At 46.6% G+C, this 24,030-nt stretch overlaps 1 protein-coding gene across 1 annotated transcript; it reads right to left on the bottom strand.

The window, feature by feature from the left end:
* Window positions 1-1,798: 1,798 nt before the first annotated feature.
* On the bottom strand, window positions 1,799-23,105 carry ERP27 (endoplasmic reticulum protein 27). Its single transcript, XM_065420146.1, has 7 exons — window positions 22,988-23,105; window positions 22,581-22,681; window positions 18,032-18,169; window positions 14,413-14,529; window positions 11,586-11,711; window positions 3,189-3,386; window positions 1,799-2,399 (listed from the first exon to the last, which is right to left on the bottom strand). Exons 1-7 carry the CDS (start codon window positions 23,103-23,105, stop codon window positions 2,361-2,363), a joined length of 837 nt encoding a protein of 278 aa, XP_065276218.1. The 3' UTR covers window positions 1,799-2,360.
* Between the last annotated feature and the right edge of the window lie 925 nt (window positions 23,106-24,030).

The following is a 24,030-nucleotide window of genomic DNA, read 5'->3' as shown; positions in this document are numbered from 1 at the left end:
CGAGCCGGGGGAGGAGCGCCCCGGCCGCAGCAAGTCTGGCCCGGGGGAAGGGCGCCCCAGCCACGGCAGGTTCAGGGCTGAGTTGGGGCTGGAGGAGGGGTGCCCCCACCACGGCCACAGCAGATCCAGGCCAGGGCTGGGTTTGGGTCACCCCTCCCCCAGCTGCGGCAGGTCCAGGCTGGGTTTGAGCCACCTCTCCCCAAGCCATGGCTGGTCCGGGCCTGGGTTCAGGCTGGGGGAGGAGGGCCTCGGCCACGGCAGGTCCAGGGTGGAGTTGAGGCCGGGGGAGGGGCGCCCCTCTCCCGGTCCCAACTCAACCCTGGACCTGCTGTGGCCGAGGCGCTCCTCACTGTTAGAACCCCGCTATTTACCTCTCTCTACTGTGAAAACTGAGCATTTATTCCTACCCTTTGTTTCCTGTCAGTTCCTGTCAGGTTTTGATCCCTGAGAAATTTCTCTCTTTTCCCACGGCTGCTTATTTTGCTTAAGAGTCTTTGGTGAGGGTCCTTGTCAAAGGTTTCTGAAAGCCCAAATACACTAGATCCACGGGATCACATTTGTCCACATGCTTGTCGACACCCTCAAAAATTCTAATAGATTGGTGAGGCATGATTTCCCTTTACAAAATCCTTGTTGACTTTTCCCCAACATATCGTGTTCATCTACGTGTCTGATAATTTTGTTCTTTACTATAATTTTAATCAGTTTGCCAGATACTGAAGTTAGGCTTGCTGGCCTATAATTGCCAAGTTTGCCTCTGGAGCCTTTTTAAAAAATCAGCGTTACATAAGCTATCCTCCAGTCATCTAGTACAGAGGATGATTTAAGCAATAGGTTACATATGGCACAGTTAGTAGTTCTGGAATTTCATATTTGATTTCCTTCAGAACTCTTGGGTGAATACCCATCTGGTCCTGGTGACTTGTTACTGTTTAATTTGCCAGTTTGTTCCGAAACCTCCTCTACTGATAACTCAGTCTTTTCGGTCCTGACTAGAGGTAGGAAGGAAATGATTTTCCATCCTTTGGAAATATTTGGGATATCAAAACAATCTTCTGTCCCAAACTAGGATGAAGTTTAAAAATGGTTCAGCTCAATTTAGACCATTTTAATTTTTTTTATTTTACTATAATCAGTTTAAATTTCAAAACCAAAAGTCATTTCAAACCAGAGAAACAAAACTTTTCATTTAAAAAATTGTCAAAACAAAACATTTTGCCAGTTTTTTCCCCCAACATTTTTTCAAGTAAAAAATGTAGCTAAAGCTGACCCTTGCCCAGAAAAAGTTTAGGTTTTGATAATTCAGCATTTCCCAGTGATAAGAAGTTTCACTCAGAAATTTCCAACTAGTTGTATACCTGACCCACTGCACTTCTTACTATTCCATTCCTCAGAAACCCACCACCCGGCAGCACTTCATTCCATTATAGTCTTTGGTTCCCACACAGTTCTGCCTATGTACCTTAATCCAAACTAGCAGCACTTCTTGCTTTTCCAATTCTGCACCCCCTGGCAGCTGTGCCAACATACGTCAATCCCACCGCTGTAGTACCAAGTGCAATTCCAGCCCTAGACCTCCATATAGAAGCCCTCAGTCTAACAGTAAAACAGAAATATCTAAGTCAAACATAGGGCACTCCCAATATAGGTTGTGGAACATTATTTACTGAGTAATCCGACTAGTTAGATGCAGCAAGATTATTTAAATTCAGCCAAAAGAGACTTGGACCTACTCTTTTAGAGCTATTTAGGCTTATTACTTAAATTAAGAAAAAATAGTCACACAAATTCAGGGAATTCACTTTCTGCTTTATTTATTAAAACGTAATGTTATAGGTCATGTGACCTCAGGCAACAAATAAGCTCCTAGACCCAGAGAGATGTGTAAGGGAATCCCAACACAGTACTGGTGCCAGATGGGGGGTGGGAGGGAACCATGTATTAAGGGGGCAGAGACAGAGTCATCAGGAAAACAGACCTGCCAATCTCTGTATAAACTTTCTGCAAGGCATGTTTTTGACACTGCAGTTTCATCATATTGCCTCTTGCTCTCATATATGGCAACAGGCAGTGGGAGCCCAGAGGGACCAGTGCAGTACAGTGCCATGGCTCCTGGAGCATTAAGATGAGAGGGGGTGGAACTGGCAAGTGAGAAGGAGAGAGAGAGATACCTAGGGAGGAGAAAGAACATATATGTATATGTATGTGGAATGGAGAAGTGTTGATCATGGTTGACTTGGCCTCATATTCCTATTGTCTCAGGGCCTCCAGAGATGCTGGGCACAGTGAACTCTTCTTATACGGAGTGCAGGCGGCACTGGGCAGAGCCACAGTGTTTTATCTGGTGATTGAGATGGGAGTCAAAGCTCTGTCTTCTCCTCTGGGCTGGGATCTTCTTTCTAAAATACAGTAGGGGCAGGAAAGCTGGGTTGATACCATCATGGTTTTCCGCACGGAGATTAAGGAGGAAGAATGTTTAAATTCCAGCTTCAACAGCCCGTGTTGCCTAATTTCCCCATCCCATTTCAGTAGCCCCTGAGTTACTTTCAGGGGGCATCACAGGCCATGGGGCCTCTGGCACACAAGGGCTCTTAGTACAGCAAGCTAAGATAAAAGCAATAGAAGCTCAGGACTGAATGAAAATGGAGGTTAATTTTCCCATTATAAAAGCAATAGAAGCTCAGGACTGAATGAAAATGGAGGTTAATTTTCCCCTCCCTCTGCAAAGGGGTGGTGATTAATCTCAGGTAGATTTGGCCCAACTTTGAGTCCTCTGAGCTGAAAGGTTCTTGGTGAATTTTCATTCTAAAACCACCCTCTGTCTCCCTGATCCCCTTATAGCTATATTCAGGGTCCAAACACATTCACCTCTGCTCCTAATCCCTGCATCTTGATGCAGCCCTACTCTCCATCTCCCCAGGCACTGCTCTCAGGAAGGGAAATGGCTTCCTTAAATGAGACTCTCACACCAGTCCTGAAGTCAGGGAACAGGACACCTTATTGCTCTAGGCTAAAAGGTAAAAGTTGGGGCAGTCAGGGGCTCTCCAAACCCAGTCAGCTGTACTATCGCTGAGCTCTGATGCCCAAGAGCAGTGGAAGAAATGACAAAGGAGAGGTTGCAGAGAGCTAAGATTGTCCTGCTCAGAAGTATGTAAGCAGCAATGCTCTCCCACGTACTGTATACTCACCCTTTGCTTTCTCTCTAAGAAGCCATTGCAGAAGTCTTGCACACGCTCCACTGTGACCTCACCCAGGGGCAGCACATCCTGCTCCTCATCTGGCGTGTGAAATATAGCTAGAGCTGGCAACTGGGACTTCTTCAGGTTGAAGAATGACATCACACGTTCATTGCCTTTCACATTGCTGTCCACCAGGACAAAAAGAATCTGCATTGGAGAGAGAGCAAACTAGAGACCCTGAGGGACAGGAGACACACATGATCACACAAAGACTTAGTAGGATACCATTGTAATGAACTGTAGATGCTAGACCTCTACAGCCACACTCCTGCCCCTCCAGGGCTTGAGAGTGCTACTACAATCCTGCCTGTGTCTCAGAGAATGTAGCTTTTCCTCCAGTTGCCACAGAAACAACAACCATCTTGCCTCTTTATCCAGCCCTGCATGGAGCGGACTGATGGCAGCACTACAACTTCAAGACAAACCTGGAGCTAGCGTACAGTCTGTTCTCTACACCAGATTTATGGCACTTAGACCCGTCACAATGTCTAGCATACTGCATGTAATAAATCCTCTTTGTCCTTGGTGTTTTCATGTTTGCTTTCTATAAACGTTTGAGCATTCAAGCTTTACTAGCCTGACTACTCTTGAAAAGTGCGTTTTTAGCTCAAATAGGCACTCAAAAGCTAATTTCAAATTGTGGGCCAAACCTTCAGCTGTTATAAATTAGCACAGCTCCATTGAAATCAATACCAGTTTATACCAGCTGTATAGTCAATTATAAAACTCAAAAATAATGCTCTGCTGGTTAGTTAGAGTATATAACTCGTGTATTGTTATGCTTCCATTCCCTGAACACCTCTCAACTTTCAAACCTGCCTATGTGTGAGACAAGTTATCACTATTGACACAAATGGCCAAAATATATAATGGCTGTGTTTTGTTGAGTGCTGCAACAGAGCTGACACATTGTATTTATTATTAATTATTATTATTATCATAAAATGTGTTTTGAAGATTGTTTTCTCACTGTGTGAATCAAAGGAAGCCGTTTTGCAATCGCGTCCAGTGTGTTTCCACACACCAGACATGCCAAACCCGCGAAAAAAATGCAGAAATTGGGCTTGTTTTTGGCTTAATTGGCTTGTGAGTTGCTTGTTGGCTAGTTTTTGGCTTGTAGCTTGTTTGGCTTGTAACTTGTTGCTTGTTGTAGATTGTTGCTTCTTTTTTTTTGATCGGCTCCCGGCAAGCAGGGGCAAGGGAGGGTAAGGGGAGGCAAGCAGGGGCAAGGGGGGGGGAGAGAGTCAGAGGTGCAAAGTGGGCCCACCACAGTCCCAGACTGCACGCTAGGGGGATCTAGTCACATAGCGTGTTGGGGCTCTTAGGGATTGGCTTGTTTTGACCTTGTTTTGAAATGGGATTAGCTTGATTTTTGGCTTATTGTGAAAGCTTATTGTGCATGGGAAGAACTTGTCTTTTACACTTAACTCCTTACACCTCTATCTTCATGGACTGGCAAAGCTGAGTTTTCACTATTCTAATCATACTGAAACCGCTTTCAGGGTCAGCATTTGAATGGAGGAGGCAAAGTAAAATGATGAGATGTCTTTTGAAATGAGGCAGTCTTTCAGATGCACATAGCTACTTCAGCAGTTCCCTCCAGTATTTTGACATACAGGAAAGTGATCCACTCACTGGTCCAGTGAATTTGTCAATAACCTCAAACTGATATGCTGTTAAATCATCCAATAATTGGTCACAACCTTTTCAGAAATTACAGACACCCAGGCATCAAGCCAAATCTGTTACCAGGGCCCCTAGATCTGAAACTGCCCTTGCATTTTTCAACAAGTGATCCTCAGGGAAAACATTCCTCAGCATCTGCACAAGGCAGCCAATTAAAACATCAGTCTGTGTCCATAAAAATCCATCTCCTCACTCTCTTTCAAGTGCTTTTTCACATGATGTCCAACTTTGAAGTCACTGCTGGGAAAATATGTTGTTAGAGTCATCCAAAACTGAAAGATCATTCTCCTATAGAGCATTATGCTGTTGAGTAGCAGCATGTTTCAGTTTCCCAGCATACTGCTGAAGAAGCCTGTGGATATCCCCATGCAGTGTCACCAGTTAGGTTGGGTATCTGTACTTAGAGGTCTGGTATTAAATGCAGAGGTGGATCCAGTGCATAGTTGAGGAAGATGAAAATTAGTTGTATATGGTCCTGTAAGGGTAGAAATCAACTCCACTTTTGCTGGTCTTTTCTCTAAGGAAAGAAAATAGGAAAAGAGGGCAGGCCTTTTATGCAGTGTTTGACTGATTACTTTGTGGAATTTCAGCTCCCTGATGGGAACATGTTTTATGATTATGAGTGGGATTTCACTGGCAAAGAGGGCAAATTCTTTCAGCTTGTGTTGGCTCTGGTAATTTGGAGCAAAATGACAAGACCAAAATCAGTCATCAGCTCTTCAACAGACAGTGAAAAAGCTTTGCTGCAGCCATCTGCCAAGTGAGGTATCTGCAGCCCATATTTACAATATTTGGGTTTGCTTCTTTTAGCCATGAATAACACAGAGTTGTGTTTCCCAGTCATAGAGCCATAGACTCTGATGAGAAAGATAAAAGGGTTATAGATGGGTATGCAAAACTTCTGAAGTGTTCCCATTAGATAGTCAGATGTGCCTGTTCATGTTCCTGACTTACAGTGTATCATGTCTAGGAAATAAAGGACAATTGAAGCCTTTGTTTTCATACAAGAATCCCACAAGGATAACCAGCAGGGTCTCATGTCCCAGGTCTGTATTCTGATCCATACACACACCAAAAGAGACATTGTGACCAACAGCCACCACATCACTTTGGTACCACACTCCAATCTTATCCCTTGCAGAGGGGATATCCTTTGTTGCTCCATGTGTCATCTTCTTGAGAACATCTGCATCCACGCAGTATTTCTTTATGAACTTCACCAGTCGTTCTCCAGCTGTAAATGGCATATTCTATTCACCTAACATGGAAACAAAACCGTTCTGCCTCCAAGACATTTATGTTCACTTGGTTTGGTGATGAAAAATCTGATACTGTCACCTGCTTGACATTTTGACAGTGCTTCTCCGAATTGACATGGGGTTGACACCTAATGGCTTTCTCCATGATTAATGGTAAAATCACCATTAAATCTCATATAGAAAGTATATCCTTGCCCTGTCTGCTCTCTGTCACCACTCAAAAGTGCTTTTCCAAGTTTGTGGATAAGTAACACACCTCCTCTCTTTTCTCTGGTGACTTATCACTGGTTGAAAATCTGGGCTTCCTCTTCCAGCATTTTACAATCTTCAGATTCCACTCTAAAGCAAAAAGAAATATGTACTGGAACAATAACCCAGCAGCTGTATCAGGTATCCGCCCAAAGCAATTCAAGGTACTGCCTCAGACTGTCTCCATTGGGTGGGGGGCACTTCAGGCCCTCTCCACTGGGGGATCCCAGCCAACCTCCAAATGGGTTCCCCAGATGAGGCTTGAGTTTTCTCTCAATTGAACAAGAAAGGACCTCACATTGGAGATGACAGGAATGTTTCTCACATGCTGGCAGTGATGGCTGAGTGGCTCCTTTTCTTCCAGTCAGTGGTGTCCTCTTCAGCCTCTGGTAGGTCCAGTTAGCACCAGGGTCTTGTTCTCTTCCTTCTCCAGTCGTTCTGGTTGATGGCTGGATCTTCTTCCTGGACTGTCTGGACATCAGCAATGGAATGCAGGATCTCCTTTCTTCCTTAGCTGGCAGGCTCAGTCGGCAGTGGTGGATGACAACAGGTGTTGATGCAGTGCTATAGAGGGACTGAAATCTGATACTCTTAACAGCGATGGTTCTCTGACTGAATTACTAATGTGACTAACCACCACAGTGCAAAATATGAATATTTACAACAAATGCTTTGCCACCAATCACAGACCAAGATTTATTCACTAATAATTGTGAATAAAAAATAAATCCAAGAATTTTGCAATCTAGTCACAGACCATTTATGAGGTGAATAAAATACAACATTCATTTAACATATTCCTAGTTGTAAGAGGAAGGAGGGTCCAGTTGTTAGGGTACTGACCTAGGACTTTGAACACCCACGTTCACTTCCCTGCTCTGACACAGGTGTCCTCTGTGCTCTTGGCCAAGTCACCAGATCCTCAAAGATAGTAGAAGTTAGGTGCCGATGTACTTTTGAGGATTTGGGCTTTAGCCTCTTTGTGCCTCATCTCCCCATCTGTAAAATGGGGATAATAGCACTGTTGTACCTCACTTGAGCTCATGTTTGTACATTACAAACATTTGTACGCTGTCATCATGAATGTGTATTCCTCCCCTACCTTTGTTGTCTCTGAGCTGACTTACACATGGTTAGCCCTCTTAATCTTTCCTCATTGATAATTTCCTCTGGATCCCTGATTTTTGTTACTTGTCTCTGAATTCCCTTCAGTGTCTCTCTCCTTCTGGTAATGTGGCGCCCAGAAATAAACATCAAATTCCAGGTGTGGTGGCACCAGTCATATAAAGCCCAGTTCTGCCACCCTTATAGTCAGAAGAACCTTACTCCACAAAGGGTCCCATTGGTTTCAATGGGCAGAGAGACTATGGCTTCCCTGCTTCATTATATGATGTCTTTGCATGTGCAGCCAAGGTTTCTACTGGCCGTTTTGGAAAATCATGTCCAATTTGCTGTCAGCTAGCACCTCTACTTCTCATTCAGCGTTATTGCTTTCCAGAATTCTCCCTCCCGTTGTCCACAAATGCTACTATGGATTACTTTTCTCCAGATGCGCTAGGATCAAATCCTTTATTATTTTCTGCCCATGTTTCCCGCCCATCTGTCCTGACTAGTGTTTGCAACTTCCTCCAATTTAGTATCCTTCAGAAACCTCATTATATGTTGTTTATTTCCGCTTTCAGATCATGAATGAAGATGCTAATCTGGCCAGAGTTAACACAGTGTCCCACTAGAAATCTCCACCCCCACCGTGGCGTTGTATATCTTCACACTTCCAAATATTCCATTACCTGTTCTCTATCAAAAGTTATTGTTACTGGGTCTTCTTTCCATATTCATTGTTCAAACTTCTTGCTATATGATTTTCATTTAAGACAGATTTTCAAAAGAAAGTTCAGTATCTCAGCAATTTCTGAGTCATGATTAACTTCATCCCTCTCTTCAGGAAGATTGCTCAGTTCAGTAAAGCTCTTAAATGCAGGCTGAACTTTAAGCATGTGTTTAAGTCACACAAAAGTCAATAGGATTTAAGCAGGCGATTAAAGGTAAACATTTGCTTAAGTGCTTTGCTGAATAAGGATGCTTGGTCAAATTAGGGCCTAATGAGCCTACTTTCTCCCTAGTACTTTTCCCTAATACATTTGTAGAACCCGTTCCTGCTTACTCTTAACCCTTCTGACTAGCATTAACTCCTTTTGATTTTCTGCTGCCCTTTCCTCCCCAGTACCCTTACATGACTGTGTATTCTTTTTTGGTTTGCTCCCTCTTTTTCCATTTCCAGCCAAACTAATCTAACCCCAGGCTTTTGAGCAGTCATTCATGAAGCCACATTGGCCACTCCTTATCTATCATACTCTGACATTGCACAGGCATAAATAACTGCATCAGGTGCAAGGTAACGGAGATCATCGATCCTCCCTCCCAAGCTTTCTCTTCCATCTCTTTTCTTTAATACTGTTGACATCAGCAGCAGCCTTCCCATTATCAAGGCTCACAGCCTTGGAGTCATCTTCATTCCCCATCGGCAGTCCAGTATCATAGTGATGGGACATGTTAGAAAGTGGTAGATAAATGAGATCAGATAGACTGGACAGACTCTTCTCTCTCCTCTGAGCCAGGATCTCATCAAAACCTGCCATGACTTCTTGTGCACCCAGCTAAAATTCCTCCCTTCCTCTTTCCCAAACTGATAAGGCAATCACCTATGCCCTAGTTAGTGCTCTCATGGATTACTGCAACCTCCTTCTGTCTGACCTCCCATCTCTTCCTGCTTTAATCCATTCAAAATGCTGCCAGCAGAACAAGTTTTTTCAGCCATTTTTATCATATCTCTCTTCTTGATACCCTTTCTTGGGTTCCTGTTTACTTCCACATCAAAGTTATGCTTTTCCTCTTCCCCTTCAGCCCTTGCCTATATTACCCCCACCCCTTCTTCCTCCCTCTCTTCATTTAAAATTGTTAGAAGGTTCCCATTTTCTGCCATTTTTTGTCCCACCCATATGTCTGGAACAGCTTCCCAGCTAACATATCCAAAGCTCCCACACCCTTGAGGGAGCCAGTCACTGCTCTGCTTAAATTGGGTTTGGTCTGTGTTCTGCTGAGGTCTGTTTTATTTCTCTGGGATTGTTCTGTTTGGTTTGTTTTGTTCCAGCTTGTGTTCTTAGGGGTCCATTGTGACTTCAGATACCCCTCCAAGTCACAGTTCTTTCCCTACTCCCTGCTTGCGACTCAGGGCTTGTATTTACTGCTGACCTGTAGCAATAATAAATAACTTACACTCCCCACCCCACCCCACCCCATGCTGGCTCAGCTTCTCTGGCAAACAGGTAAGGGGTGGAACCTAGGCTCCACTCATGCTCCCATCCAATCCACCACCACTCCTTGTTCATCTGCTCTGCTTACTCCTTTGTGCCCAGACCCAAAGCCCAGGTAGCCCCAGTAGGGATGTAAGCAGCGGTTCTTACTCGCTCTCAGGCCTTTTTGTGGGCATGTCAGCCAAGTCACCATCTGGCCTTTTGGGGCAGGGAACTTGGTATTGGTCTGGCACAGTCCTAGTGTTATGCAGAATTACGTACATCTCTGGCACTACATACATAAAATAAAATAACAATAACAACAATAAATAATGGGTCAGCTCCTGAAATCTTCCCTCTCTTTTCACTCAGGTAAACTCCCATTGAGTCCTGCGTGAGTCAAAACTAACTAAAAACTGAGTGAGGATGTCAGGACTTGGCTGGCTAATAATTTATAAACTATCTGGATCTCAGAACACCATTTGGAAAAGTGCCTTGTGAAGTCTTGCTTGGAAAGTGAATTCATATTAGCTTGGAGCTGGGCATGTCACATGAATGGAAAACTGGCTGTGGGACCCTATTCCAAGGCTAATGATGGTAAAGAGCAGTGCACTGAATTAGAAGAGATGTGCTGCAGGGATCAGTGTTAGGGCCATGCAGTTTGGAGCTGCATATAAAGAGACATCATATAATTGAGGAAAGAGGTAACAGTCTCTCGTTACAGGACACTGGTGAGACCACACCTACTGCACAGTAGTATTCAGTGAGTGTCTCACTGCTAAACAAATGTAGACATACAGGAGGGGATTCAATGGAAAACAAGTTGGGGAGGGGGGTTGTTTGAGATCTATGTAAAGTAACTTTATGACTACAGCTTAACCTTTAAAACATTGAGGATTAGTATATTTGCTCTTCAACCCACCCTCTCCCCCACTAATAGGTGCTTCAGCCCTCTGCCAGCAGCTGATCCATCCCTGTGCTCTAACGCAACAGCCCCAGTTCTTTCCAGCTTCCAGACCCTCCCACAAAAACCCCTTCCAAAGGGCTTCAGCTCAACCCCCTTCCCCACTGCTGGTTTCTTCCCCCAACTTGTGTGCCACGCCCAGGACTCCCTATTGCTGCCAGGGCTGCCTCCCAACTAGTTCCGTCCCCATGCGCTCGTGTCCAGCCCAACTGCAAGCTGAGAACCAACCCTGGGAGGGTGGGTATTTGAGGAGTGCTTGTCTGCAGTCAGGGAGGGCAGTTGGCAGTGGGGCGGCGGGGAAAATCTGTCTGTGGAGTCCCCACTGTGGGAAATCTGTTCTGCACCCCCAGGGGACCCACCTGTAAATCCCTTCAAACAGCAAATTCACAGGTCTTTTTTACCTGGGAACTAATGAGGGCTAAAGAATCATTGTGGCATTCATGCTATCTGGCCATTTCAATAGCACTTTTCAGCATCCAAAAGGGAGTTCCAGCTGTATAGCCAGAGATCACTTGGCCACCAGTGGAATGTAACCATTGCTGGGATGAAAGGCAACAGCTGTTTGTCGTCTCACAACAAAACATGCCAGCTATTTAGGACAAGTCGCAAAGAAGAGCACAATATCCAGCTGAAACCACAGGGCAGATTTTAGAGAGGCAGCATGTATTGGGCACCTTCCCTGTTAGATCATGAACCGGAGAGGGGTGAGCAGATCAGCTCCTTTTCTCTTGGACTATCACCTATCTTCACTTGCTTCTCCTCTTCCCCACTCACCTGGCTTCTGTTCTCCCTGGGCATGTGGAGTGTCTTCCTCCCTCCCCCTGGGGGAAGTCACTGTTCTTCCCTCTCAAATAATCCTCTCTTATGGCTTCTCCTCCCCTCCTTTTGGCCTCACCTTTCCTCGGAAGAGTTCCGCTGCTTCCCGGTACCTGTGCACTCGCTCCGTATGCTCCTGGGAGGTCTTGTCTGTGAAGAGGAGGAGGTGGGTCTGGACTGTACTGTTGAACAGACCTATTGCCGTCTGCCAAAGACAAACATGACACCAACAAACAGACACGGCGATTAGGAATAGTAAATCTGCTGCATTATTGGAGTCCTAAATCCCAATGGCACAGCTGAATTCTCTACAAATCACAGCTCAGGCCATGTTCTCAGATTGAAGTCAAACTCTGGAGGAACTGAAGCTGGGTCCCTGAAGGCTCCTAAAGTCATGGTTTGGGGGAAATCCGAGCCAGGGGTCTGAAGGCCCTGAGGCTGAGGCTTGGAGGGAAGGCAGGATGTTCAGGGAGAAGGCAGGGAGACAGAGTCTGGGGTCAGCAAGCTGAAGCCCAGAGGGGCAAGACTCTGGAATTGGGAGCTCTTGAGGTGCCTGGGTAACAGGGAACTAGCGGTTGCAGGGGACTCAGGACTGGGATCTGGAGGGGATGGGAGCAAGGAAGTTGGGGAGTTCATGGAGTTAACCAGGAAGGCTTCTCCAGCACCTCGTTTCCTTTCTTTAACATTAGCTGTGAGTGGTGGGGATGCGTCTTAAAATAGAAACTGTTGACTAAGCAACGTGTGAGCTGGGCAGGTGGGAGTGCAGAGGGTTAAGTCTCCATCTGCAGCTCTTCAGGAAGAAATGGGTTGGACACAACCCACCCCCCAGGGAAGGGGGAAAGCAGGCAGCACACACTGGCCCTCTATGAAGACACTCTGGGCTGGCACTGCCAATGGTGTTTTTGCACAGTCTCCGGTTGGTGGGCAAATTGTCATCTGACTTTTCCCCCCACCCACTTCCTGAAGTGCCGCAGCCGCTCCCTCAAACCAAACAGAAGTCGGGCCAGGCTGCCTCTGACCCGCTGCCTCCCCATGTGCCACTCCAGACCACAGAGGCAGCCTGTGGAAATGCCTGCCAGCATTTCTATGAAGGAGAGGAAAGAGTGAGCCAACTAACAGGGATGGGGTCAGGGAGTGCATTTCTGTAACAGCCTTCCATCAGGGAGCACCAGGTCTCAGGTAGTGTGGGAGGGCCTAAGTACCAGGAGTTTCACCTTAGCCTAATTGCTAGTGGACTTTCATCCACCCCCATAACACCCCTGCATAATGTGGCTTGGGGGTGGGAGCAGTCAGGACTGGAATAGCAGGGGGCTGCAAGTTAAGAGTGAGGAGTGCTGGAAGACCCTGTGGGAATGGACAGGCCTGGAGAAGCAGGCGGTGACAGGGCCGGCTCCAGGCACCAGCTTGGCAAGCAGGTGCTTGGGCGGCTGCTCGGGAGAGGGGCGGCACGTCCAGCTATTTGGCGGCAATTGGGCGGACTGTCCCTCACTCCCGCTCGGAGCGAAGGACCTTCCGCCGAATTGCCATCGCGATCAGGGCTTTTTTTTTTTTTTGGCTGCTTGGGGCGGCCAAAACCCTGGAGCCGGCCCTGGGCGGTGAGGTGAGTCAGGACTGAGGTGCATTGGAAGTGCTGCTTGAGAGGGCACAGGCCTGGGAAAGCAGGAGGTGTTGCAGCAAGCCAGGGTTCAGGCGTCTGGGGGAAGCTGTGAGGGTCCAAAGAATGTAAGGTAGGGAGTTCTGCAGGACTTGCTTTGACCCACGTGGCCTAATATTGCTGGGGCCTATAATATACTTAAAAGAAACTAGTTTATTTAAACATTTGTGAGCCTAGAATAAATATTAAACTAAAGAAAGGCAAGTATATTAGCAGAGCTGGGTGGGTCCCAGGACTGGGCCAGCAGAAGGCCGGCCAGGTCAGGACTGTGGTGCACAGCTAGAGCTGTGCTGTGGCCTAATGAATGAAACAACATGGGTGCTCCAAGTCAGACTTGAGATGGGTGGGCTAAGTAGTTTGAGAGGGGAAGGCAGGAAGAGGGGCTGGGGATTGAATCGAAGGAATAATGCTGCCGGTCAGGACTGAAGTGCTTTTGCAGAGCTGTGAGATGGAGGGCAAGACTCAAATAATAGATAATTAGCTGGCAGAACTCACCGCCACAGGATACCTTTGAGGCCAAGAGCTTAGTAGGATTCAAAAAAGGGCTCGACATTTATATGGATAATGAGAATATTCACAGCTACATTAGATTGTATGTGGATGTTTGACAAGGGATAGAAGCCTTCATGCTTCAGGGCTTAAGCCAGTGGTTCTCAGACTTTTGTACTACTGACCTCTTTCACATAGCAAGTCTCTGAGTGCGACCCCCCGATACATTAAAAACACTTTTCTATATATTTAACACCATTATAAATGCTGGAGGTAAAGTGGGGTTTGGGGTGGAGGTTGACAGCTCACAACCCCCCGTGTAATAACCTCACAACCCCCTGAGGGGTCCCGACCCCCAGTTTGAGAACCCCTGGCTTAAGCCAACTACTAATAGATCAGGGTTAGGAAGAAATTTCCCCCATGGGAAATCCTCTGCAGGGTTTCTTGAGACTTCTCTGAAGCAGCTGTTACTGTCCACTTTTGGAGACAGCATACTGGTTTAGATGGACCACAGGTCTGATTCAGTCTGGTGATCCCTTTGCTCCTGTGAACAGAAGGGGGCATTGCCCATCAGGAATGAGAGGCAGTGGTAGAGGTGTGTGCACAGACACCCGCATGGCTTCTTGCTGCACTGTGCTCTTTGCCTACCAACAGTCGCTGCCAGGCAGGATCCTATCATCCCCCAAAATGAAAAACCAGCCAACTAGACAGAGCCTAAGAGAAGGCAGGGGTGGGGGAGGGGGTTATGGGGATCCTTAGTTACCACAGGGTTGTACTCTGTCACCATTCGCAGCTCATTGATCTGAATGAAACGGCTCATCTTGGTGGCATCAATTTTTTTGCCATCGGTGAGTTCCAAATCTTGACGTTTGTCGTCCACCTACGATGTTGCAAGGAAGCCTTAAATCACTGCTGTTCTCCATTCAGTACCCCTTCCCTGCCCTCTGTCCAGAGGCATGGGCAGACACACACAAATGCTCCAGTGCACATAGACACCTGTGTATGCCTTCACACACATACCTTTCACCATCTGAAACTCTCTTGGGGACCATTGGGCCTATAAATCTGCCATCTTGCTCTTTCTCCCAGTCTCTTCCTCAAGCTCCCCACAACAGGACAAACTCATGAAATAGCAGGAAACACTAAGGGTGCCAGACATCCCTGTATCGTCAACTCAAACTCCACTGGAGCCAGGGGGGATTAGCTGACAATCCTGGGCCTTCTGGGGAGACAGCATTAAACAAACCCAACTCCCTCCACCGCTCTCACCCTCTCCTTTAAAAAAAGTTCATCTGCTTATTTCAGTCTTTCTAAAAGTAATAAACACTGGCACAGGCCTGTGTGGATTTCCTGGAAACATTGTGCAAGCAGGAAATCTCTCCAATAAAGAGAGGAATTTTTCCAGTACAGCTGAGATAAAATCAGGCCTTGCAAAGACCATCTTTAGGGAACAATCCCATCCCATCCCTCCTTTCCTCCCCCTCATCAGTATCTGGAAGCTGTTTTATTGAGAGTCTCTTCTGCTCTCTTCCCCATAAACAAGGAGAAAGGGAAAACATCAAACAACAGCTAACCCCCAAAGTAAAACAGCTACACATGCAGTTACATTACAGAAGACGGCTAGATCAAGGGATTGGGCTGTTGAGCTATAGTACAGTAGAGTACAGCTGATTCCTTTGGGATTTAATTGCCTTTTCCAAACATGCTGTGCTAGGCTCATGGAACTTGTGTCCACATAGATGTCCCATATTTTATTAAATATGTCTGCTCACCCTCTGAATGTATGTTAGCTTTTCCAGAGGTGCGCAGGCATGCAACCCTTTTTTCCATCCCATGGTCACTGTCACTGTATCTTTGATCCAATGTGGCCCTACGCTGCTTTAAGCCACTGAACTAGTTGCTCCTGAAATCATAGGGGATGATTCTTCTCTCACTTACACCAATGTAAATCAAGGGTAATGCCACTGAAATCAGTGGATTCCTACTAGTGCAATGCAAAACCAGTGCAAGTAAAATCAAACAGGCCCTTGGGGCTGATCCAAAGTCTATCAACACCAAAGGCAAAGGCTCCCATTTACTTCAATGGGCTTTGGATTGCAACCCATTGATTCCCATTCCTGAGAAATCATATTCAGATATACTCTTGGATTATGCAAAGGCTGCATCTCTAAAAAAAAGGGTTGCATTTAACAGTTTAGCTCAGACCCAAATGGCTCTGTCACGCTCTACCTCGATTAATTATGTCCTTTTTCCGTTGATCAAGCCAGATCCTCAGCTGGCAAAGATCAGCATAGCTCTACTGACTTCAACAAAGCAACACCAATTTATACCAGCTGAGGATCTGGCCCAGGAGTATAGTCACTGTGGTTTAAGTTTGGTACCCTTTATGGTGTTTCCGTGCTATGCAAAAATAAAGGAACATTATTTTATGTCTTTGATTAATTGCTGTCCTTTTGATTTGTCTGCCTGCCTTTCCATTCCTTCCTCCGATGAATATTTTATTCCAAGTTCCTGTTCCAGTTGCTTTTTTAGGAAAGATCTGATCCTACTCCTACACACTTATTCAGAAAAAAAAATCTAATTTAAACTTATTTCTGTGAGAGGAAATTTTACAAGCAAATTGCCAGTCAAAATTAATTCTGGCTTGGGAATTCGATCTGTTGGGGTTTTTCTTCTTCTTCCATTAAATGATGTTTCAGTTGCAAAAGTGGAAGAAGTATGAATTGGGAAGATTGTATTTAATGTGAATTGTTTCAAATGTCATGCAATTTCCTCTATCCTCCCACCTTAATTATCCTTAATCTCTCCCACATTGCAAAAACAAAAGATCCTTAAATATCTTTGGAAGAAAATGATTATGACTAAGAGCCCATAGTAGAAATAAGTGTTGTTTCAGTTTGTAGCACCTGCTGACAGTAAATCCAGTGTCAACTGCTAGGTCTTATGTGATATTAACTCATTCTCTTTTACACAGAAGGGAGAGAGATCTAGCTACATTATATGAACTAGACTATCCATAAAATGCCTGAGCTCAGCTCAGGAAGTGATTAGAGCAGGCAGAGAAGACAAAGGTGGCTTACACCATCTTTGCACCTCCTGAATTCTGAGGCCAGATGGGGACAGGAATAGTCCCTGGGGCATCTCTAATTTATGCTCTTCTTAAAGACCCCTCTATGGGCCATTAAAGCAGCCCGGAATAGCCAGAGCAAACTGTACTCTGGCCACTCTCCTGCCTGCCCCAAATATACCTTGCTTTTTCCCCCAGCCACTTCGCTGTCATGCCCCTACATCAGGGACTTCAAGGGGATGGGCACCACAGGGAACTCCCATATGCCACAGGCATTCCTGAGCGAGAAAATCTGCCAGCCCTGAGGCCCCTATATACTGGCAGAGCTGGTGTACAGGGACAGCAGGGAATCCCAGAATCAGGGCCTTTCTAAAGATGCCTCAGATCAGGACATTCTTTACTAGTGAACATGAACAATGTTTATACAATAACACTATCCATCTTAGATATTTATAGGACACCAAGGCAACATCTAGGCACAACACTAATAAACGTATATGTTCAAAGCACTGTACAAACATTCACTAATTTATCATCACAGCATACCTGGCCTTGTCTCCACTAGCCTTTTCTCCTAATTTTTTCCACCACTGCTAACCCCGGTGGAGCTCCACCAGTGGTAGAAACAGCGGGAGCTCTAGGGAACAGAAGGCACCAGTGGCTGCCACTGCTGCATTTTTACTACCATGTCATCTACTAGACTTGTTCTGACCAGGGCTAGATAATACAATAGTAAAAATGCTGGTGCCATATCCTTACTGGATCTCCTACCATTGCTACCTCCAATGAAACTGCATCGGAATTAGTAATAGTGGGAAATAGGCAAGTGTAGACACAGTCCATTGTGAGGCGGTAGCTAGATAACTCTTATTATCTCCACTTTATACATAGGGAAACAGCAGCACAGAGAGGTGTGTGATTTGCCCAGTACCTCACAGTGAGTTAGGGAAGGAGCTGGGATTCAAACCCAAATTTCCCGGCTGTGTCTACAGTCCAACTGTTCCCCAACTAAAGTGGCTCAACACTACCACTCACCTTTGAAGGTTTTTCCACCACTGTTTTAATTCACCCCTTGAACAGTTAGGATCCTACTCAACATGCAAAAATGAATTGTTCTCCAGGAGCCCCCATCCCTCCTCCTTTGGTCTGGCCTTCTCCATGCTAACAGAAACCTTCGTCCATATCGCCCTAAACATGTTCTCTGATACCCAGGCAGGGATGAAGGGGGAACAGTTCTGGATCTCACCATTACAAGACTATTTTCAGTGCCCTGAGCAACGCGGGAAGAAGGGGCAGAAGCATGAGGCAGACATACCATGCGAAAGATGGAGATGGTATTGCTCGTGATGTTATAATGAGACAGGACCACAGGGTTGGTACTGAGTCCAAACGACACCTCCTGGATTTTTCCTACAACAATGTGGAAGTTCGAAACTTCTGGCCTCTCTAATTCCTGAAGGAGTGGGAGAGAGAGTGGAAAAGGAGAAGGAAGACGGAGACATGGAGGGAAGGAGAGATGGACAAGAAGAGAGAGAAAGGGCATGGTAAAAGGAGAGAGAAGGAGAAAGAGAAGAGAGGCAGTAGGTGGGGGGAAAGGAGGAGAGGTAATGAAAGAGAAAATAATATTAGAAGCAGCTGAAGTTACTCACCCAGGTTTTCTTCTCCCTCTTGACATTGGCCAGACAGCTACTTTGGCAGCAGCTGAGATTTGGAGGGGCTAACAGTGACATCTGGTGGCTGCTCAGAGTAGAGCGGGTGTAAGCACTCTGCCACTCTAACCTCCAAGTCTAAGGCGAAGAGGGGCTTCCTTACCAGGCACAGCTCAAGTCTCCCCACCAGAACATGTGTTCCCAATCCACTTCCCCGCATCCCACTCACATCCTGCCTGGGTATTTCCAGCTGTGTGCACATCAGTGTGGGGAAGGCGAAAGCTTGAGGGTTAAGAAGTGACTGAGTGTCAGGGGCAGGGAATTGGGGAGGAGTCAGGGAACCTGTACTGAAGGTCAGGGAGGGGCAGGTGAGCTGATGGGGTTCAGGGAGAGGGAAGTGGGAGTCAGGGAGACTGTTGGGTATCAGAGGGAGCTGAAGGGTGAAGGGACTGCAGAGGGCTTGAAAGTGTGTTGTATCTGAATCTAAAATCTGACTGTCTGAGGAGTGGGCACTGGGAGAAAGTTGGGGGGGGGGGCTGGATCTTTTAGCACCATCCATTTCCTCCTCCTTAGTAATCAGCATAATCATTCTCCTTCATGTTTATTCTCTGTTCACCCCCATACACCATCCCCTGCACAGCGATATGACTGTGTGTGTATGAGTGTAAAAACAGGTCCTGCAACCTAATCCTCTTTACCCCATACTCTTCCTCCTCATCAGCTTCTTCCTTCCCTTGTTTCCACGACATTGTAGGGAGTCTCCCTCTTTCCCTACCTCAAGCTTCCCGGGCAACAACTCGAAAGGATTGGAAGGAAACAAATCACAGAGTCTGTGTGGCCAACTCTCGCAGTTTTTTCACAAGTCTAGCAATATTTGGTGTTTTTCTCAAAACACCAGCTCCTGGAGTCCTGTGATGATGTGAGAATCTCAGCTTCCTTTAAAAAAAAAAACATTTCTAGCCCTCATGGTTGCAAAGAAAATCTTGAAACGTGAACCCTAAAGGCTCAAAGACTGCAAAGTAGATTAAAAGAACCTTAATGTATTTTTTTAATTTTGTGATTTTTAAGCTGATCTCATGATTTTTGAGGCCTGACTCATGATTTTTGAATACTTGGGGGTGGCAATACTTAATATCTTTATTTTTTCCCCTAATTGAAATATTTCACATACTTCCACTAAAAAGTGACCAATAAGTGTGGGTTAAAATACCCAAACTTTGAAGAAGTCCGGACATGTGCAACTTCTGAGCAATGTTGGATTAATCAAATTTCCGTTTCTTCTTCTTACAGCTGAGCAGTAGGGACAGTCATAGCCTCAACTTAAGCTTGTACAGCCATTTCCATTCCAACCCTGCCTTTTGAGTGCCTGACATCTAATACCTTTCACTGATGATTGGATAGAAATTCTCAAGGCCTGGTCTCTGCCTGAAGGTGATTCTGTTCTTTCTTTAATTAAGAAAAATTTAGAGCAAAGTTGGTTCATCTGTTTGGGATTCTGAAGAGAACAGAAAAAAAAATCCTTTCCACATTTAAAGAAAAACTATTCTTATGACCTGTTTTGGAACAGATATAGTCAGAACCATCCCTTGGGTAGGGCGAATCGGGGCAACCGCCCTGGGCCCTGTGCTTTGGGGGCCCCGTGCTTTGATAAAATTGTCCTGATATTTAGCCCTTTGTCCTGCGTCCCAACAGATGTACGATTGGGACACCATTTGTCCTGATATTCAGGTGAGGAGGCGGGGGGGAGGTGAGGCGGGAGGTGGGCGGGTGAGAGGGGTGAGGAGGCGAATGGGGAGGCGAGCGGCAGGCGGGCGGGCGGTAAGGAGCAGCAGTCAGGTGAACGGGAGGACGCCAGGCGGATGGTGAGGAGACTAGCGGGGAGGTGAGCGGTGGGGCAGGTGGGCAGACAGGAGGAGAGCGGCAGCCACGCACGCTGGGCAGACAGTGAGGAGACTAGCGGGAAGGCTGATTTGTCTGAGGCCCCGCAGTCCCCTAGGGACGGCCCTGGATATAGGATCGAAATGGCTAGCTGAAACAAGGCATGGAACTAGCCTCACTGAGAGAGAGCTTGGGAGGATTCCAGTGAAAAATTGGGTTTGATTTGGGTCTGTGGCCATCACATTTCTCACACCTCCAGGGCATGTGCAGTGATAGTACTCTTTTCCCCAAAGACAGCATAATGTTCTGAGAGAAGGCAGGATGTGTGCTGCATTTGTGTGATGCTAGTTCAGCTGCATGCTCAAAACCAGACTGAAGGTTTGTAGAGAAGAAATATGTCTTACTGTGTGCAGTGAAGCCCAGCCTCACTCAGGGTGAAATTAACCTCTGTGTGCAGCTGGTCAATGCAAGCCCTAGGCCCCATTTAAGAACTAGTCTGAGAGCTGAACCAGGACGTAAGTGGTGCTTAGGCCTCCCGCTGGCCCTCCGCACAGGAATCACTTTCACCATGTGTGCACCCCTTGTACTAGGAGTGCCGAAAGAGAAGACCCCAAGAAAATTCTGCGACACTATAGTCTGAGAAGGTAGCGCTTGTGTGGTAGACACTCAAACAGCAGAAATCATCAGTTCCGTTTACACACCCAGCCGTAACTTTGCCCCCTTGTGAATCACCTTTCGTTACATGGGCATGTATTATTTCTGAAATTAGTGAGTCTTCCCAATGAACCGGTCATGGGGAGTCCTTTCTAGCCCCCCACCTCCTCCAACCAGAGGAACATGTGGGCTAGAGGAGGTAGAAGCTCCTGGGAAGCAGCCTGTTTGGAGAGCACAACGCTTCTCTCCCTGACAAAAGCCATGAGCCAAGAAAGCAACAGCAAATTAGTGGGGCTGGCAGGAGGAACCTTTGGAACCTTAGACACCAGTGATATCATTGGGTTCTACTTCCTTCTGTTCTTACTCTGGGTGTTTTGTTGTCCTTCTTGCTGATTGGTTGCTTGCTTAAGTCTCCTCCCTCACTGTCATAGAATCGTAGATATGTAGGGCTGAAAGGAACTTCGAGAAGTCATCAAGTCCAGCCTCCTGCATTGTGGCAGGACCAAGTAAACCTAGACCATCCCTGACAGGTTTTTGTCCAACTTGTTTTTAAACACTCCAGTGATGGGGACTCCATGACCTCCCTTGGAAGCCTATTTCAGAGCTTAACTATCCTTATAGTTAGAAAGTTTTTCCTAATATCAAACCTAAATCTCCCCTGCTGCAGATTAAGCCCATTACTTCTTCTCCTACCGCCTGTGGGCATGGAGAACAATTGATCACCATCCTCTTTATAACAGCTCTTAACATATTGGAAGACTGTTATCAGGTTGGCACTCGGTCTTCTTTTCTCAAAACTATACAAGCCCAGTTTTTTCACCCTTTCCTCATAGGTCAGGTTTTCTAAACCTTTGATAATTTTTGTTGCTCTCCTCGGGACTCTTTCCAATTTTTCCACATCCTTCCGAAATTGTGGTGCCCAGAACTAGACACAGAACTCCAGCTGCGGCCTCACCAGTGCCAAGTAGAGCGGGACAATTACCTCCTGTGTCTTACATACAACACTCCTGTTAATACACCCAAGAATCATATTAGCCTTTTTTGCAGCTGCATCACATCGATGACTCATATTCACTTTGTGGTCCACTATAACCCCCAGCTCCTTCTCAGCGGTACTACCACCTAGACAGTTAGTCCCCATTTTATAGTCATGCATTTGACTTTTTCTTCTTAAGTGAAGTACTTTCCACTTGTCTTTATTGAATTTCATCAGTGTAGTGAGGGTCCTGCAGAGGGTCCCTCCACTGCAGTCTTGATCCCCCTGCCTGCCATTCTCCATTATTCCCCTACCTTCCATTCTCCATTAAGGTCCTTTCTGGCCTTAAATTCTGTGACCTATGCTTCCCTCCATCCTTCCCTCCATTCCACCTCAATATTTCCCTTCTTCCACTTCATACTCCTGTACTCCTTAGGTCACCCCTCCATGTCCCCCCCTTACTGCATCCCCCACTATGGAGTTCACAGGATGTTTACCCCTTCGCCCTGATCACTCTGCTTGTTTGTTATATCCCCTCCCCTTCTGCCCAGGTCTGTCTTTTCTATTTAGATTGTAAGCAGTTTGAGTTGAGGACTGTCTTTACTCTGTGTTTGTACAGCACCCAGCACAACGGGGCACCAACCCCGGTGGAATACAAGTAATCAATAGCAACGTAACCAGGGAATTGAGAGATTATCTGAACAGACCTGGAAGAATCCAATGACGGCCACCTCAGCAGCACTGATGAAAGCTGTTGTGGCTGCAATATCTCTCAAAAGCACAGGTTTCTTTGCGTCTCCAGTGACATCTGGAGAAGCATGAGGAGGAAATGTCAGAATCATATCAGGCATGGAGAGCAGCCCAGAGCTAAGAACCCCACCACCACCACTACCACACACATGCACACCCCACCTTCCTTCCTCTGTGCATGCTGATCTCGGCAGATCTCTTCCCCCTCTGGATACTGACAGACCTCTGTGAGAGGATTTGCAGCTCACACCCCTTCATCCACTGTACACGCTGACCCCAGTGGCTCTCTCACCCTTAGAGAGCCTTGGATTTCTCTCACCCACCCCATTCGTTTTCTGGCCTGAGCACAGTGTCATTTTCTTACCGTGGGGCGCAGGGCTCTCCTCAGCACATCCTGATGGGCAGCCCCAAGTGAGGAGGGAAAAAAAGAGACACCACAAGGCAGAGATAGCCATTGACCTGACGTCTCCTCTCCTTGCCATGGGCTCTGCGTTGGACTCTGCCTGGAAAGGTGACACGTCAGTGGTTTCTTGGTCAGGCGTGGTTCTCCCAACAGTGTGGGAACTGAGCACCTGGCGCTGGTGAAACCTTCAACTTCGGCGATAAAAGTCTGGCAGAAAGACAGGGTCCCAGTGCCTCACTGTTCTGCACAGGTCATGGGGCTGATACCGAACAATCTGTCCCTGACACCTCAGCACTGAGAGACCACCTGGAGAGAGCAGCGACCTCTGCTGGTCCCACAGAGACATTTCCATGCTGCACACTCTGGAGGGGCACAGACTGGTGAGAGTACCCCAGGCTGGCACCAGGGAGCAGCTCCAGATGCCCCTTTCCTTTCTTTTCGCCCTGGGCACTCCTCCTCAGTACTCTGCACCCCAACCTAATGAGACTGCCCCCTGCTTATACCAGGGAAGCTGTTTCCCTTTTCTGTGCACTAAGTCCCAGGGGGTCTCCTCCTCCCACTGCACCAGGGCCAATCAGACAGTCTGGCCCCAGCATGGACCACTCCCGGGACAGCTGGTTGTATGGGTGGCATGAGAAACCCATGTCTCTGCTATGGGAGATGAGGAGCTGATGCCTAAAAATTCCATGGAGGCCACATTAAAACAGACTAGCCACATAACATAGGAACACACAAATTCTAGACTGGATCAGACCAGTGGGCCACCTAGTCTGGTATCTTCTCTAATAGTGGCCAATGCAAGAGGCTTTGAAGGAAGCTGCATAAGGGAGCTATGATATAATTTGCCCACAGGAAAAATTTCTCCCTAAACCCCATTAGGGTGAGGCTGGTTTATGCGCTGAAGTATGAGCGTTATAGCCCTTATGAGACACTTGGGATTTTTTCAGTCCTTTCTCTAACCCTGGATACTGTTTAGCCACATACGATATTGCAATACTATGCAT

The sequence above is a fragment of the Emys orbicularis genome, chromosome 1 (assembly GCF_028017835.1).
Source record: "Emys orbicularis isolate rEmyOrb1 chromosome 1, rEmyOrb1.hap1, whole genome shotgun sequence".
Taxonomy (NCBI): Eukaryota; Metazoa; Chordata; order Testudines; family Emydidae; genus Emys; species Emys orbicularis.
The sequence above is the reverse complement of the archived record's forward strand: the minus strand, read 5'-3'. Positions and strand labels throughout refer to the sequence as shown.